The 14,557-nt window shown below is 37.8% G+C and overlaps 1 protein-coding gene across 2 annotated transcripts in view; it reads right to left on the bottom strand.

Annotated features, from left to right (window-relative positions):
• Positions 1-14,557, bottom strand: part of TENM3 (teneurin transmembrane protein 3) — a 2,178,135-nt gene that overhangs the window by 447,010 nt on the left and 1,716,568 nt on the right. For both annotated transcript variants that reach the window (XM_043513542.1, XM_043513543.1), the window contains one exon: positions 13,690-13,968. In XM_043513542.1, coding sequence (XP_043369477.1) covers positions 13,690-13,968 — 279 coding nt within the window. The remainder of the gene's footprint in view (positions 1-13,689; positions 13,969-14,557) is intronic.

Here is a 14,557-nt window from a genome sequence, read left to right as displayed (position 1 = left end):
GCTGCAAACACCACATCTGTAATGCTCACAATATATGCCATCTCCGCATAGAAAGCGGCAAACTTGAAACACTGGTTCCCAGTAAGTAGTGCATTACCCTCCCTCTAAACTTGACAAGAATGCCCTCAAATTCAGTTTCTTTGAAAATACCCTCAACACGTTATAATTGGGTGATGTATCTGAGAAACAAATTCAGTGCTCAGTAATTTTATCTCCTAATGCAAAAATATTGAACCATTTGAAGAGCTACAGATGCTACAATGGTAATGCTAGAGCTTTATGTACCATTCACTCTGCTAATGTGACCTGCTTCAAGTTAATTTGGTTGTCATCTAAAGTTTTTAATGAATACAACCCTGACATTTTTAAATGCTGAATGCCTTAGTCTACAGAAGGTATTTCACTTCATCTCCAGCCTTTGAAGCAGAAAAAAAACCCCTCAGACAAATTGAAAGTAAAACATGTTTAATTTTTTTTGAGAGACATAATTTTGTTTATTGACTGGCTAAACTAGTCCTCATTTAGCACCATTAGGCAGAAACAAAATTACAGAGAAAATGCAGATAATTTATGTTTCTATATATAGTTCTAAACAATAATATATACATTTATTTACCTGGTCCCATAAGAAATATTATTACTAAGCTGACAAAGAAACTGGCTTTAACGGTCAAGGAAGAGTTGAATGATCTTCTCCCCTTTGCTCTTTTTTAAACATCATTTTTGGGGATATGCTAGTTTGAAGGGAAATATTTTTTTCACCAATTTTAATATTGACAGTAATGGAGGGAGGTATCTGATGTCCCTTCCAAATATCTCTGCCCTTTCCCCCACTCTTTTTATGTATCACTCCTCATTCTCTCAATTTTTCTTCTCTCCATTATTCTCCTAGCTTCTTTTCTAAGGGCTGATATACATTAAAGGAGTTACATTAGTGCAACTAATCCATTTTAAATTGATGTAGTTACACTGGTGCAAACCCCTAGTATAAAGACTGACTTAAACCTGACTTGTATTGATTTAAGTCAGTAAATTACTGAATTAAACAAAAACAGTTTAAGTGAGGTTTAAATGAGTTTAGGTGCCCATATTTTGGGGGTTTGCAGCAATGTAACTAGATTAATTTTAGATCAGTGCAACTTTTTTCTAATGTAGACTAGCCCTAGCTTCTCCTCTGTCAGCATCACTCACTACCCCTCTCCTTCTGCTTTCTCTCTCCCACCCCTTCTTTCACTATACTGTCAATGTATTAAGGTTGGAATGTGTTTGCTTCACCTTCTCAGGCCTGAGCATGAAGCCTCCTAGAAAACACTGTTCCCCCCAAACAATGTTGATAAAGTAGAGAAGATACAAATACCCTTATATTAGCTCATATACATCATTAAACTAAATGCCTCAAAAAGACTGAACATGGCAGAGATTAACGTTATTTATGGAATTCAACATTTTATTGCCCTCCCAATTTTATAAGCCTGATTATATGACTGCTTCTAGTATACTGATTTTAGACACTACTATTTGAGCTCATCCTAACTACTCCACCTTTAGTGGCCTACAGACAGTGTGAACTGTATAACACAAAATATCATTACTTACCAATACTTCCTACATGCTACACAATACTTATCTCTTGAAGAATTATATCACTACTTTTTTGAAGTTTAGACGTCAAAGATTAGCTATTATATTTTACTTTTCTACGTTATTGTTCTAGCACAATTTGCCATGTTATGCACAAAGTCTCCCAAAATGAAACCGAGGGACAACCCCCAAATCATACAGTCCAAATCGGCTAAAAACAGAAACAAAGTGAATTAGTGATCAAACATTCATTGGTTTGATAGAAATGCTTTGACACCATTTTCAAAGCTAATGGTATGCCATTACTCTCCTTATTATGCAGGATTTGCCCCATGGACTCATACAGAACAGGCAGGAATACTATGCAAGCTAGTCTGATGGCTCTCAGCTTGAGGATGTTCATATGTAATCTTAGGCAGCCCTGACACCATATTTCTTGCATCTGTAAGTGGTTAAGGTGGGCACCACAGCTTGTTCCTGATGTGTCGGGGGTAAGTGTCATAGTCAGCAACCTCTAGCAGGTAAGAGTCAACTTTTGGAGGTGATCACACATCTATGAACCCTATCAACTATAATGGTATGAAGGACAATTTCTTGTAGTTCACAAGGACCTGCCTCTGATCAGGTAATCATCCAGTTTCAAGTAGACATGGATTCCCACTTTTCTTAAATGTGCTGTTACAATTGGCAATCTCTTCTCAGCCCATTCCACATTGGAAATTACTGTGGCATAAGGCCTTACCTGGTCAAGCAGTCCCTGATATATGAGGGGAGCAAACCTGACTGTACCAGAAGTTGACAGGATGTCAAATAACTTGTAGGATTCCTCTTATATCAATGTCATCTCTTTCTCTAGCATTATGGTGATCCATACAAGGAGTCATCAGGTACCAGTGCTGAGGATTGCATCATCAAGGGATTTAGACAAGAGGTCCATAGGCAGCAATAGTGGGGTACTGATATTGCTCTACCCCTGGATCCAGTTCCTTCCAACAGAATACTCTAGTGTAGGCCTTTTAGACAGACACACAAAGGAAGAGGGACCTCTTCCTCAGTGCAGTGGAGACTGGCTTCTCAGTGCCTAAAATGGTGGACACCAGTAACCCCAACAGTGCCATGGTGAGATACCCAGTTAACTAATTAGTCATATGGTATCACTCAGTCCAGTGCCAGTCCTGACGAGCTGGCTAGGACCATTTCTTCTCACCATTATGCCCTGATGATGGTGAAAAGAATGGACTTCTTCTAGGGGTGGCACCAACATGAATGGTGTTCTCAGTACCAGAGATTCTAGCCATCACTATTCTGATCAGGTCAATATAATCACAGTGGTCTAAAATCAAGGTAATCAAAAGAGTTCTGAAGAAATTCAGAAAGTTTGTAGAAGTTTGTAGAAGGCTAAAAAGACAGACATTTGCCAGGTTCCATCTTGCGCCACAGGTGGTCAGAGGGAAGGTCATGGCCACCATACCCTTTATGCCCTAGTCAAGTGTGTTCCCATAAAGAACAGAATTATAAATAAGATTCATCTGGTAAATGCTTAGTCTGTGCACAATATATACTCTTGAGCATCACTTTTTGGAATATTTCATTTTTATGTTACTATATTCTATGAATTTTAGTAATCTTTATTTGATATAAAATTATAGTACACAGCCTAGGTTTCAAAACACTCACTTTTGTGCATACAGGTATGTGTATAGATCTACATGACATATAGATTAGATATATAGATTTAAAAAAAAAAAAAGCAGAGATGCTTCACTGCCCATTCACACCTTGATACTGCAAGCTCTTCCATGTGGTTGGACACCTGCACTGAGCTTCACTGACTTCAAGTATTGTGTAATACTGTTATTGGGAGTATAGACAATCCAACACCATCTCAAGTTTAGGTGGTTTTGAGACTATTTATACCTTCAAAGAAAATTAATTTAAAAAAAATTAAAAATAATTTACTTTAAATTTAGGAGTTTAAGGGGGGAGTGGTTGAGGGAAACCATTTCTTACCTGGTAGGCTGTGATTCCAATTAAAAGGAAAAAAGGGGAGGTTTGCCAGAAACAGACAGTATCCCACTTCTTAGGGTTAACATATGTATGCTGCTGTAAATAGAGAAGACAAGGCAAGAAAGGCTTTTTTGCAAGAAAGGAACAGAGATTAAAGAGCCTGCAAAGCAGCAAAACTAGTTGCTTTCTCTGAAGCCACAAAAAGAGTATTTCAGCTTCCAAGTTTTTTCCTGGGTTGAGATAGGAAAGGAGATGGGAAAGAGGGGCTGGCAGGAAGGCCACCAATGTAATCTATCATGACACTGTTTCAGAGCTTTCCAATACATTTTGCAGAGGAAGAAAACAATGGCTCTTACCCAAGACCCTACAAAATTCCTGACACCTTAGTGAATAATGCTGCAGTGTGGAGTTTAGGTGGGCCCATTAATAATGATGGCATCAGTGAAGGAAGGGGGAAGATCACTGCAAGATGGTGTGTGGGAAGACGATATGTAAACAGCAGAAGTTCACAAGCTCAGTTGGCAGCTATGACCATCTGCTGATAACTTGGAGACAGCAGGCCGAATGACAGAGAGATGTACTGAAACTGGCTTGAAAGCATCAGGATGACAAGCAGGAATGGCAGTGTAGTCAAGCTTGCAGGTATAATAAATCTCTTCAGTATTGAGACCTGCTTAGTATTCTCTTGCCACTATGAAGGGGGAGATTTATGGGGCAGAGGGAGGAGTTGGGTAATGTTAAGGGAGCATGTGGGAAAAGCTATCTGTTGATAGTATAAGACAATGGGAAAAGAAAGCCAGTCATTTGCTGATTTGTCTTCTCAGAGAAACCATCATTAGGTGACATTCAGGATAATGTTTTTAATAAGCAATAGTCATTCCCACAATTCTGGGACCGCAATGACTTGGGCTTTCAGTTTGCTCCCATATCCGGTATAGGGGGGGAATATGATATGACAGGGCACGACTTTCCTTGTTCAGGGGAATCTGCTACATACAATTAAATAGAGGAGTCTGGTCTCACCATTTGTGTGGGGTCTGCCTATCATGTTACAGGTCTGGTAGAAGCAGATGTATCTGTTGGAGTTTTGGGACTGTAGCTAGAAATACTGTTCTGCATTGCTCATTTTGCTTTCTAATAAAGACAAGACCTTCTTTTCACAATACAATATTATTTCAGTCTTTCTTTTTGCAACAGGTACAAACTATCAGTTCCTCTACTTAACAGCTACCAGTTCCTGAAACATTTTTATGGAATTCTTTTGGCTATTTATACTAAACATCCAGATATTAAGTTTAACTGATGCAGAGAATACAAAGTTGGTCACATCTTCCAGCTTCATAGAGGTGGCCTCTAGGAAATACAAAGCCTGTGGCTGTGGGGCGCACTCAGTTTTGCCAGAGCTAACCTCAGTTTTCAATTAAAAAGAGAAGGGAAATGAGAGAGAAAGTCTTATAACCTTAAAAATGCAAACCAACTTGAGGTTTTGAAGTATGTCCTTGAATTTTCTCCTCAGCATTTCCCCTTACCCACCCCAGCATTCATTTGAAGTCTGTAGGGAAAAAGAGGTTGCAGGCTGATTTTTTGAGAGGACCCAAATATCACTCTATAGCTGTAAAATGGGAATAAACACCATGCAACACTTAAAAATAATACATCACACATTAATACTAACCAGTGGTGCAAGTAGATTTTAACTCTTACCGATACGGTACTGACCCGGTCCCCCCTTCCCCAAAATGTTCCGTGACTAGAGCCCTGCACGGATACAAATTTATACCTTCAGAGGAGGATATATGTGGACAGAAACTGGTATCCACTGAATCACAGGGCTCTCCCGGGAATCACAGTGGTGAAAGGAGAAGAATGTGGGGACGCTGCTCCCAGAAGTCAGCACCCCACACTGGCAGCTCCTCCGACGCAGCTGTACCTCTCCCAGCCCTGTCTTCTGGTGGGGCTGTACAGACCCCAGACAGTAGACACAACTGCATGGAAGGACTGGGGGCAGTACAGCCACGCCAGAGGAGCTGCTGGCATGGGGTGCTGGCTCCTGGAAGCAGCAACCCCACGTTCTGCTCCTTTCGCCACTGCAGTTCCCGGGAGAGCCCTGCGGTTCTGAAAATGTATTTTTCCAGTATGGTGTACTGGCAATAAATATCTTAATGGTACAGCGTACCTGACCATACTGGCTTACCTGCACCACTGATATTAACCAAAAGGACTCAACAGTACAATAGCATCATTGCCTCCCCACACTTTAAAAGCTTATGTGGCTCAATTAGCCTTCCATCATGCCCTAGGGTCAACAAACTGCAGCTTTGGTGGACCAATGGCAGGAATTGATTGTAGAGTTGAGGGCCCTTAATTGAGAACAGCCTATGCCTACTTCCTAACAATGTAAATCTAAGGGCTGTTAGCACACACATCTAATCTAATATCAACCGCCTCAAGCTCTCAGGACTCAACTGTACTGAGTTTATACACTAAAAGCCTCCTTGCACTGCACTGAAAGCAAATAAAAAGCAAGTACATCCAGTAAAAGAATAGGTGAAATATTTCTTTGTAGCTAAAGCGGCTAAGCAAGCGAGCTGCAGAACTCCCCACTGTCGGCAGTTTCTGAGTGCTCCCTACACAATGCATTGCAATCATGGGATCAGAAAGTCAGAGGCAGGACTGACTGTGGCAAAGTCTATATCGAAGAGAATTTGGTATTATTGTCTAACCTAACCCTGATAGCAAAAAGCTATTTCAGCCACCAAAGTTATGTGGGACTCTAGGAGAATTCAGGAATCCAGAAGAGTTAAAGATATAATGAACCATCATAACAGGCACAACTTTGTCATCTACTGTCAATATTGGGGACAGGCATCAACCCTGCCACCTTCTCCAAGTGCTTCTCTTTGCCTATTAGCATTGTTTCCATCTTGTCTCATCTGAGCCTCAACAAAAATTTGCTCTCATACAAGCTCCAATTTCTGGCCATTGGGAAGGTAACAGACTAACATTAAGATATAGTTTCTTGAACAGGTGCCTTGAGAAATGCCAGGCTACGTTGCCTTTGTGTAGAGGGGCTCTAACAAGCGCCACAAAAGAATCCCATACCTTCTGCTGTAGATTTTGCCATCATAAGGATCAGGGTCTAATTTACAGGTCCCTAGCATATTCAGATCACATCAAAGGAATTGTCTGAAACTCAGCAAGAAAAGTTGGGTTAGGCTTATTCCTCCTGACTTGGTTCTACTAACCACAAATATGGCTAGTCCAGTCTGAATTTAGTCAATCCTATTTCCAGACTACACAGAAAACTCTTCACAACAAGAAATATTCAGTTCCATTTCAGAGCAACCAAAGCCCAGGTTCACCAGGCTATCTACCATCATTCACTGGGACCTCAGACACAATAATGATTTTATACAACTTTTATACAGTGCTTTTCATCCATAAATGTCAAAGAACTTTACAAAGGTAGGTAAATATCATTATCTTCATTGTGCAGATAGGAAAACCGAGACATGGTAAAGTGAAGTGACTTGTCCAATATCACACAATAGATCAGTGGTAGAGCCAGGAACAGAATCCAAGTCTCCTGATTATAACAGAGAAGAAGGTGGTTTTCTCTGTCTCCTGTTCAGCCATTACATAAGACTTTAAACGTAGTTTCCATAATTAGTACATGTGCAATAATCACTACCAGCACTGAATCTGGGTCTCCAACATCCCATGTGAATGCCCTAACCGCCAGGTTATATTGGCGGTTCTAGGGTGGGTCTCCTGCTCTATAGTTTACACTATTGCTCCTTTTCAGTCCCAACTCCTGTACCATTACTTCTGTAACTGTATAAACTAATCCTTTTTATATAAGAGGTTAATTAACCTTTTGAAAGCTTCAAAGTGCTTCACAGAATCACAAACTACTCTATGCACTTAGCACCTAATTAAGGCCAATTGAAAATGTCAATAGAAAGATGCTGGCTGGCTTCAGTGGGGTTTGGATCAGCCTTTTGATCACCTCTCCTTATCCAGGACTCAAATACAGTCACCCATGGCCAGATATGAGAACGCAACAGTTAACTGTATACAACAACACTGCACAACAATTTAAGAGAAGAATGGGACACACTCAATGGAAACTATGGAAGACATTGAGACACGCAGAAGTAGAGCTGGGTGGAAAACAGTTGTCCTTTCAAAAAGAAAAGTTGTTTCAATCTGAAAAAAAGAACTTTGCAACATTTTCTAATGGGACATTCTAACAATTAAAAAAAAAAATCACAATTTTTTCCAAAACAGGAAATTCAACATCAACCTTTTCACACAAACAATTCTGGTTTTGCCAAACCAGTATTTTCTGACAAAAAACATTTCAAAGAATTCCCGACCAGCTGCATTCAGAATGTAATTACTCAACTTGGAACTTGGCCTGGACAGTAGAGCTGATGCTTTTGGTCATTCCTGATACTCAGGATGAAAATGGCAGGTTAATTGATAAGTTTGAAAAATTATTTGATTACCTTTCAGTATCACACTTCCAAAAAGTGATTGTGACTATAATCTGTTATTTTAAAATCAGAATCTGATTGCACATTGCTAGTTAATAAAACCTGATATTTAACAAAGGATGGATATAAACTTGTGTAACAGCATCTCTGTTTTTTAACCGAACATTCCATTATTTAGATTACACACACACACAAGATGGTGTCTGGATATCAAATATTACTTTTGTTAGCAAATAAAAGCAATATTTCTGTCAACTTTGGGATATAAAATTTCTCCAAAGTACTTAAATATCTCTCAAATGACAACAACAAAAATAAACTCCCAGAGCTCTGACAGATTTTTTTCCTTTCTATTCCAATGATAATTACATCAATAAGCCTGATTCAGCAGATTTGTTGCTCTCCAATTCATTAATTAAAACAATTTTACTGCTACCACTGTGATTTTTCAAGGACATCAAAAACACATTCAAAATCAAAACAGCACACATCATCAGTTTTGATATGTGCACAGCATGCTTTGCTTTCATTGCAACCCTACAATTAAAGGGACATTTACAACTTACACAAAATGGGATATCAGGTTTTTTTTGTTTTGTTTTTTTTTAAGATTTCTTTGTTCGTAGGACACATTTTGTTCAGGGGACTTGAGAAGCAAATTTTTTGTATTTTACTTCAGTCAAAAAGAGGAAATATGCCAAAAGTTCTCTGGAAATGATTATTAGAAGAATGCATCTAAATGTAAATGCTAATATTACAGTAACTTTCATAGCAAAAGTCCTACAGCCTCTATTTTCTTAACCTGTAGTATATAATGATTCCAATTAAATACTATTTTGGTATGACCCATTTTACAATAAAAGTGCAATAATATAGTTCAGTCTCAAATCAATCTTGAAAATGTTCATTAAAGAATAGGAAAAAAAATATGCAGATATAAAATGTGTATAGAAGCAATACAATTCGTTTATTAGGCTGTTTTCTGCAAGGCAGCACTTTGATTCTGAATCAGTAAGGACCAGCAGGTTACCTTTGGCACTTTTTTCATCATCTGAGAATACACAGTATTATACGTAAATAAAAAAAAAAGTATTCAAAAAAACAAAAAGAAAAGGAGTACTTGTGGCACCTTAGAGACTAACAAATTTGTTAGTCTCTAAGGTGCCACAAGTACTCCTTTTCTTTTTGCGAATACAGACTAACACGGCTGCTACTCTGAAACCTATTCAAAAAACAGTAAGTGCCAGACATAATGACATTTGAGAAGACCTCATAAATAAGAAAGAAGATTAAATTCAGAGCTATTTTGTTGTTATATAACAGAAACTTATTAGAATTAGAGTTGCCCTGAATAAGATTATATTTTATATCATATTTATGGGTTAACCCTAAGAAAATGAAAAAACTGGCATTTTGCCTGCTCTGTTGCAGAGGTTCAAAAAGGAATTTGAAAAGGATATTGTTAAGATGGATAGACCTAAAACTGATCTGTCACCCTATAGCAGGTATTTATGCCATGCTCTTCCATCATGTTATGCGTACACCACAGAGATTATATAACAAGCAGCTCCTGGACCTAGAGTGTGTCCCCTTCTGCTAGTGCATGTTGTAAATTTAGGCTATGGTTTGGTTAATTATATTTATTTCATTTTCTATTTGGGAAAGGAGAATCACAAAGATTGGTTTTGGAGTTAATCCTGGATATGGTAAAATCCATAATCTCTCTTCCCACAGCTATAAAATAATATTTTTCAATTTTAAATTGGTGCCCTAGTAGTTTAAAAAGCACACTAACAAAACAAAAATCACTAATACCCCTCCAAAAGAAGGGCTGCAACAATTCCAAAGATGCAGTTACTAGAACAGGCAAACTATATACATATTTCATTGACCTAGGCATGTACGTAACGTGAAGGAATGCATGCATGTATGTTGTGCTGGCTCCACTCCTATTAACCATCTTGAGAATGAAACTGTAAAGAGCAAAGAATGTGTTCATTTCAATCACACTTTTGGCTCCAAAAGCTCCTGCAGGGGGAGCAGAGGAACAGCATGATATGAATATGCATACTCACTATATCCCAACCAACTCCTCATTTTGTACTTGTTGTTGGTAGGTTTCCCAGATTAGTGGATGTGATTTTAAGACTCAATCCTTCTGGTGGGCTGACAATCAATCTAGTGGGATCTCTTGCTAAAAGTCACATGTGGAACTGAAATGAGAACCTTCCATCAAGAAGAAAGAAAATACCTTTCTTTGGCTTTATTCATTCAACAATCACCTATGACAATGAACCTCTTCCACTGTGCTTGGAAAGCAATTAAAAGGTTTCCTGAAAAATGCTGATGTCTATATGGTATGCTACCTGTTTACTTAATATTCTGCAATTTAATCCTCTAACAGCATTGTTTTGTGACTAAAGCTCTTAATCCTTCCAACATTAAGCATGAATTAGTGTGGCATTAGTGGGGTCTTAGAAATAGGTATATTGCTAACACCCTCATAAGTCAAAAATAATGTCTTCAGGGAATTACTTATTCCATTGTGCAAACAGCTTGTAACATTTAAATTATCTTCTAATGGGATTGGGTAGTTGAGTAATATAACACCAGGCTGGGTAAGGCTCTGGTTTTGGTACTATTTTTAGCTAGTAGAAGCGAGAGGCACCATCCTTGGAGAAGTTTAGCTGGCGGACAACCACTACAGTCTCCAAGAGGCAGTGTGCACAACTAAGTTAAAAAAAATGGGGTGGGGAGGAAATGGCAGCTGAGAATGAAAACCAAGCTCTGATTCCCATCTTTTTAAGGGGAAAGCCACCAAGTACATATTGCATACACACTTTACACACTTAAGCCCAAGTTTGCAAACCTTTTCTATGGGTCACAGTGCTTACTATCATGAATGGTCCCAATGACTTCAGTGTGGCCTACTTATGACAGTAAGTCAATGGGACTATTTATGACAGTGAACATAATGCCTAGCAGTAAGTACTTTCAGGACTGGACCCATAGTTATGATTGTGAAAGAGGGAAATATATGTCATGATGTTTTAGAGCTCTTGCTTTTTAACACATTGAAAATCAAATTCTTTCTCCTAATCTGGTTTGCAAGTGCATATTTGGCATACAAATGTGTCTGTTTGTAAAACAAAATTATTAGAGAGAGACAAGGTGAGAGAGATAGTATTCTGCTCACCAACAAAGTTGGTCCAATAAAAGATACTACCTCACCCACTTTGTCTCTCTAATATCCTGGGAGTGACACAGCTACAGCAATACTACATAAAAAAACCCAACATTTGGAATTCAGTCAGGATCTTTTTACCACCACCACAGCGAAGAGGATTGAAATCTGTAGGACATGCTCATAATTTTAGCTTACATTAGGGAGCCACATCACATTTATTTGTCACATTTCAACATTTTGCTAGGACGGTTATTAATTGGCAGGCATAAATCACAGAATCATTAGTATTTTACACTCAAAGCCAGATACTCTAGATTTACCACAAAAGAAAAACCAACGTGTGTCATGACAGGAATTACTTCCCCCTTATTTTAAGCTATTTTTATATTTTACCATGAACATATAACATATGGAATTCCCAGTTTTTCTAAAAAAATGCACTTCAATATGAATCTTCCACATTTGGTGGAAACAAAGTATCAAAGAAGAAACTCTCACAACTTGCATTGTCTCTCCTCTTAAATGGAGACCTGTAACATAGTCTAGGTTAAATATGTTTTGAAACCTAATGGGACATTCAGGCCATCAAAATTTCATTAGCCTCACAGCAATTCAACGTCTTTTTAAGTTGGACTGTTGGCCTCCCTCTCAATAAATAAATCAACTGTAATCCTTTTTAGTAACTAAACTCTTTTTTAAAGCAGTATCTAAAACATCAGACAGTCTGCTTGCATAATTTTACCAGTGCTGAATAATATGTTTTCCCAATTTATTCACAGTTATTTCACGCATTAAAAATAAAACACAATTCCAATTTTAAATTCATGAATGGAGCCAGAGAAGAGTAGAAACCACTTATAAATATTGGCAGGGTATAACCAGATTTTATTTGTTTAAGAATTTATAAATGCAGAAATACAAGATTTATAAAAATAATATCCTAAAATATAACACTGCTGAAGTAGTCGTCTCTTTGACTAAATGAAGGCCTGGTTACCTAGAAGTTTTACGGCTTTTTCTAAAGTTTGTAAAACCTAGGCTCTGGCAAACCACAAAGAAGGAGTGAGCTCGAGCATGGGCTTCCGCTAAATAGGGAGATCACTAGGTTGACTCACCATTAGTTACAGATAATTTAGTACCGAGAGCCAGCAGGAGCAGCCCAACAGATCTAAACGTCCATGATGGCAGATACATAAGAGAATAAGCACAACCCTTGAAGAAAATCTCCTTTCCCCAATTTGAGATATGAAATCTTCCCCACAAAGAACAGCTTACTCTCCAGGTTTGATACATCAGAAGTCCAACACACAGAGTAGTATTCCATTTGAGACCTCCATACCTCAGAGGCACTCACTTCCCTTCCCTTAATGTTCTTGTTTAACAGGAAAGAACAAGAAAGCGTTCCTTGGCTTCCTCTAATGTATCATTATTTTCTTCCATATACAGGAGTGTGACAATCCTCATTTAAACCACAAATCATTTTACATTTATTTTTTTGCATTTTACTCAATACTTTCACCCACTTCACCTATTTTTTCTCTATGTTTCTTATATATAGTCATTTATGGAATAAAGACAGAATACTGCAATTTTGGTTATATTAAAAATAATATGAAAATATTAGAACAAAGTTATTGCAAGAAGGCTAAAAGGGACATGTCTTCTAATATCTGGTGCATTTTAACTATTAACACTATTTCATGTTCTGCTAAACCACCCAAAAGTAGGATAAGATTATTTTTAAAAAACTTTATTTTAAAATAATTAAATTCTATATTAACCTCTTTTCATTCACTTAACTGAAAAAAAAAACCTTAATATACAAAAGACTTCTTCCCTTCAACATGCAAAATTGCTGTTTAGGTTTTTGTGGATTTTAATTGCACAGTAATCCAGTCCCTAAGGCACATCAAAGGCCACACTCCCTCTTTACCATGATTTCAATTGCTCTCATCAACTCGAAAGTTTAAAGAATGATCAAATTGGTTCTTCAATCACTTGAGCCCTGTTAATACACTATTCTGTGTGCTCATTCATCCATTCTAAGATTCTGCAACTTCTTTGAGATGTCTTCAAGAGGAATTTACAAATACATCTTTGATTGCAAGCTGGCCTTGAGGATAAACTTTATAACCACTTGCTTCACTATTCTACAGAGGATAACAGGTGACATGGTCTGAGATAAGTTAAAACTAAATTATTTTTTTGTGTAATTAAATTCTTCAAAATTATAGCTAAAACATCACATGCACCACTTGCATAATGTAATTGATTGATGCTGAATATTGATTTTTCCTGGAAAAAATACATTATTCAAGGTCATTCCTTGAATTTCATTGTATTTAAAAGTATCATGTCAACCAAAACAGAAAATAAAGTGTTGCATTATATACTTATACACATATAAGAACTTACCATTCTCACTGTCGGACTTGTTTTCGTGTTCAGTATCAGTCAGAGTGAGGGCTGAGTTGGAACGGCTTGATAGACAGGAACTGCGCCCTGATTTGACCCCCCTGCCCCAAAGTCTCATGGCATGCTCTGGAGACATCACTCCTTCATTTTCAGTATCAGCATCTGACCCTGCACTGACAGAGTAACCTCTGTGGGGGAGCCCCATTTCCGCACAAAATGCCAGTCCTCGACGAGTTGCTGGTTCACAAACTCCTAACTGCCTTAGGGTAAAATTTTGTCCTGATTAAGGGAAAAAAAGAACAAAAAGTGAGAAATGTTTTAAAAACCTATAAACAAACACTCAAAGTGTACAAGTTCCTCAGGTATCACACAAGCTGTTTTGTTAAAGCTCCACATGTGTTCTGATCTAGTGAATTCTTTTTCTTTCGCACTCTGCGGTGCCCCTTTTCAGTCTGTGGCTTAGCACTGCTTTGTCAAATACTTAAGCATATCAGAAGTGTTCTAAGGTAAGAAAGAAATATAACACGACCTGCAAATTAAGAAAGGCCAATTCAGCACATAAAAAGGATTAAATATAAATGAAAGACTTTTTTGCTTTACCAAAGTGTAAAAGCAATAACAAGTACTTGTTGGGATTTTTTTTTTCTGTCCTGGATAGAGTCCTAAACAACAGGATACTGTCCCATTCAGATGTCACCTGTCATGGCAAAAGGAAAGACTTCCCTCAAGAATAAAATAGTTGTTCATTAAATGGAAATGGGGCTCAGTTGGTCTTTATTAAATCTTCTGACTTAGTTTAATGCCTAAAGACAAACAAATATGTGCTTTTATTTCAAACAAATATGTGCAGGAATACAGCACCTGATTA

The sequence above is a fragment of the Dermochelys coriacea genome, chromosome 4, assembly GCF_009764565.3.
Source record: "Dermochelys coriacea isolate rDerCor1 chromosome 4, rDerCor1.pri.v4, whole genome shotgun sequence".
Taxonomy (NCBI): Eukaryota; Metazoa; Chordata; order Testudines; family Dermochelyidae; genus Dermochelys; species Dermochelys coriacea.
Note: the sequence above shows the minus strand (reverse complement) of the source record. Positions and strands in the feature narration are given on the sequence as shown.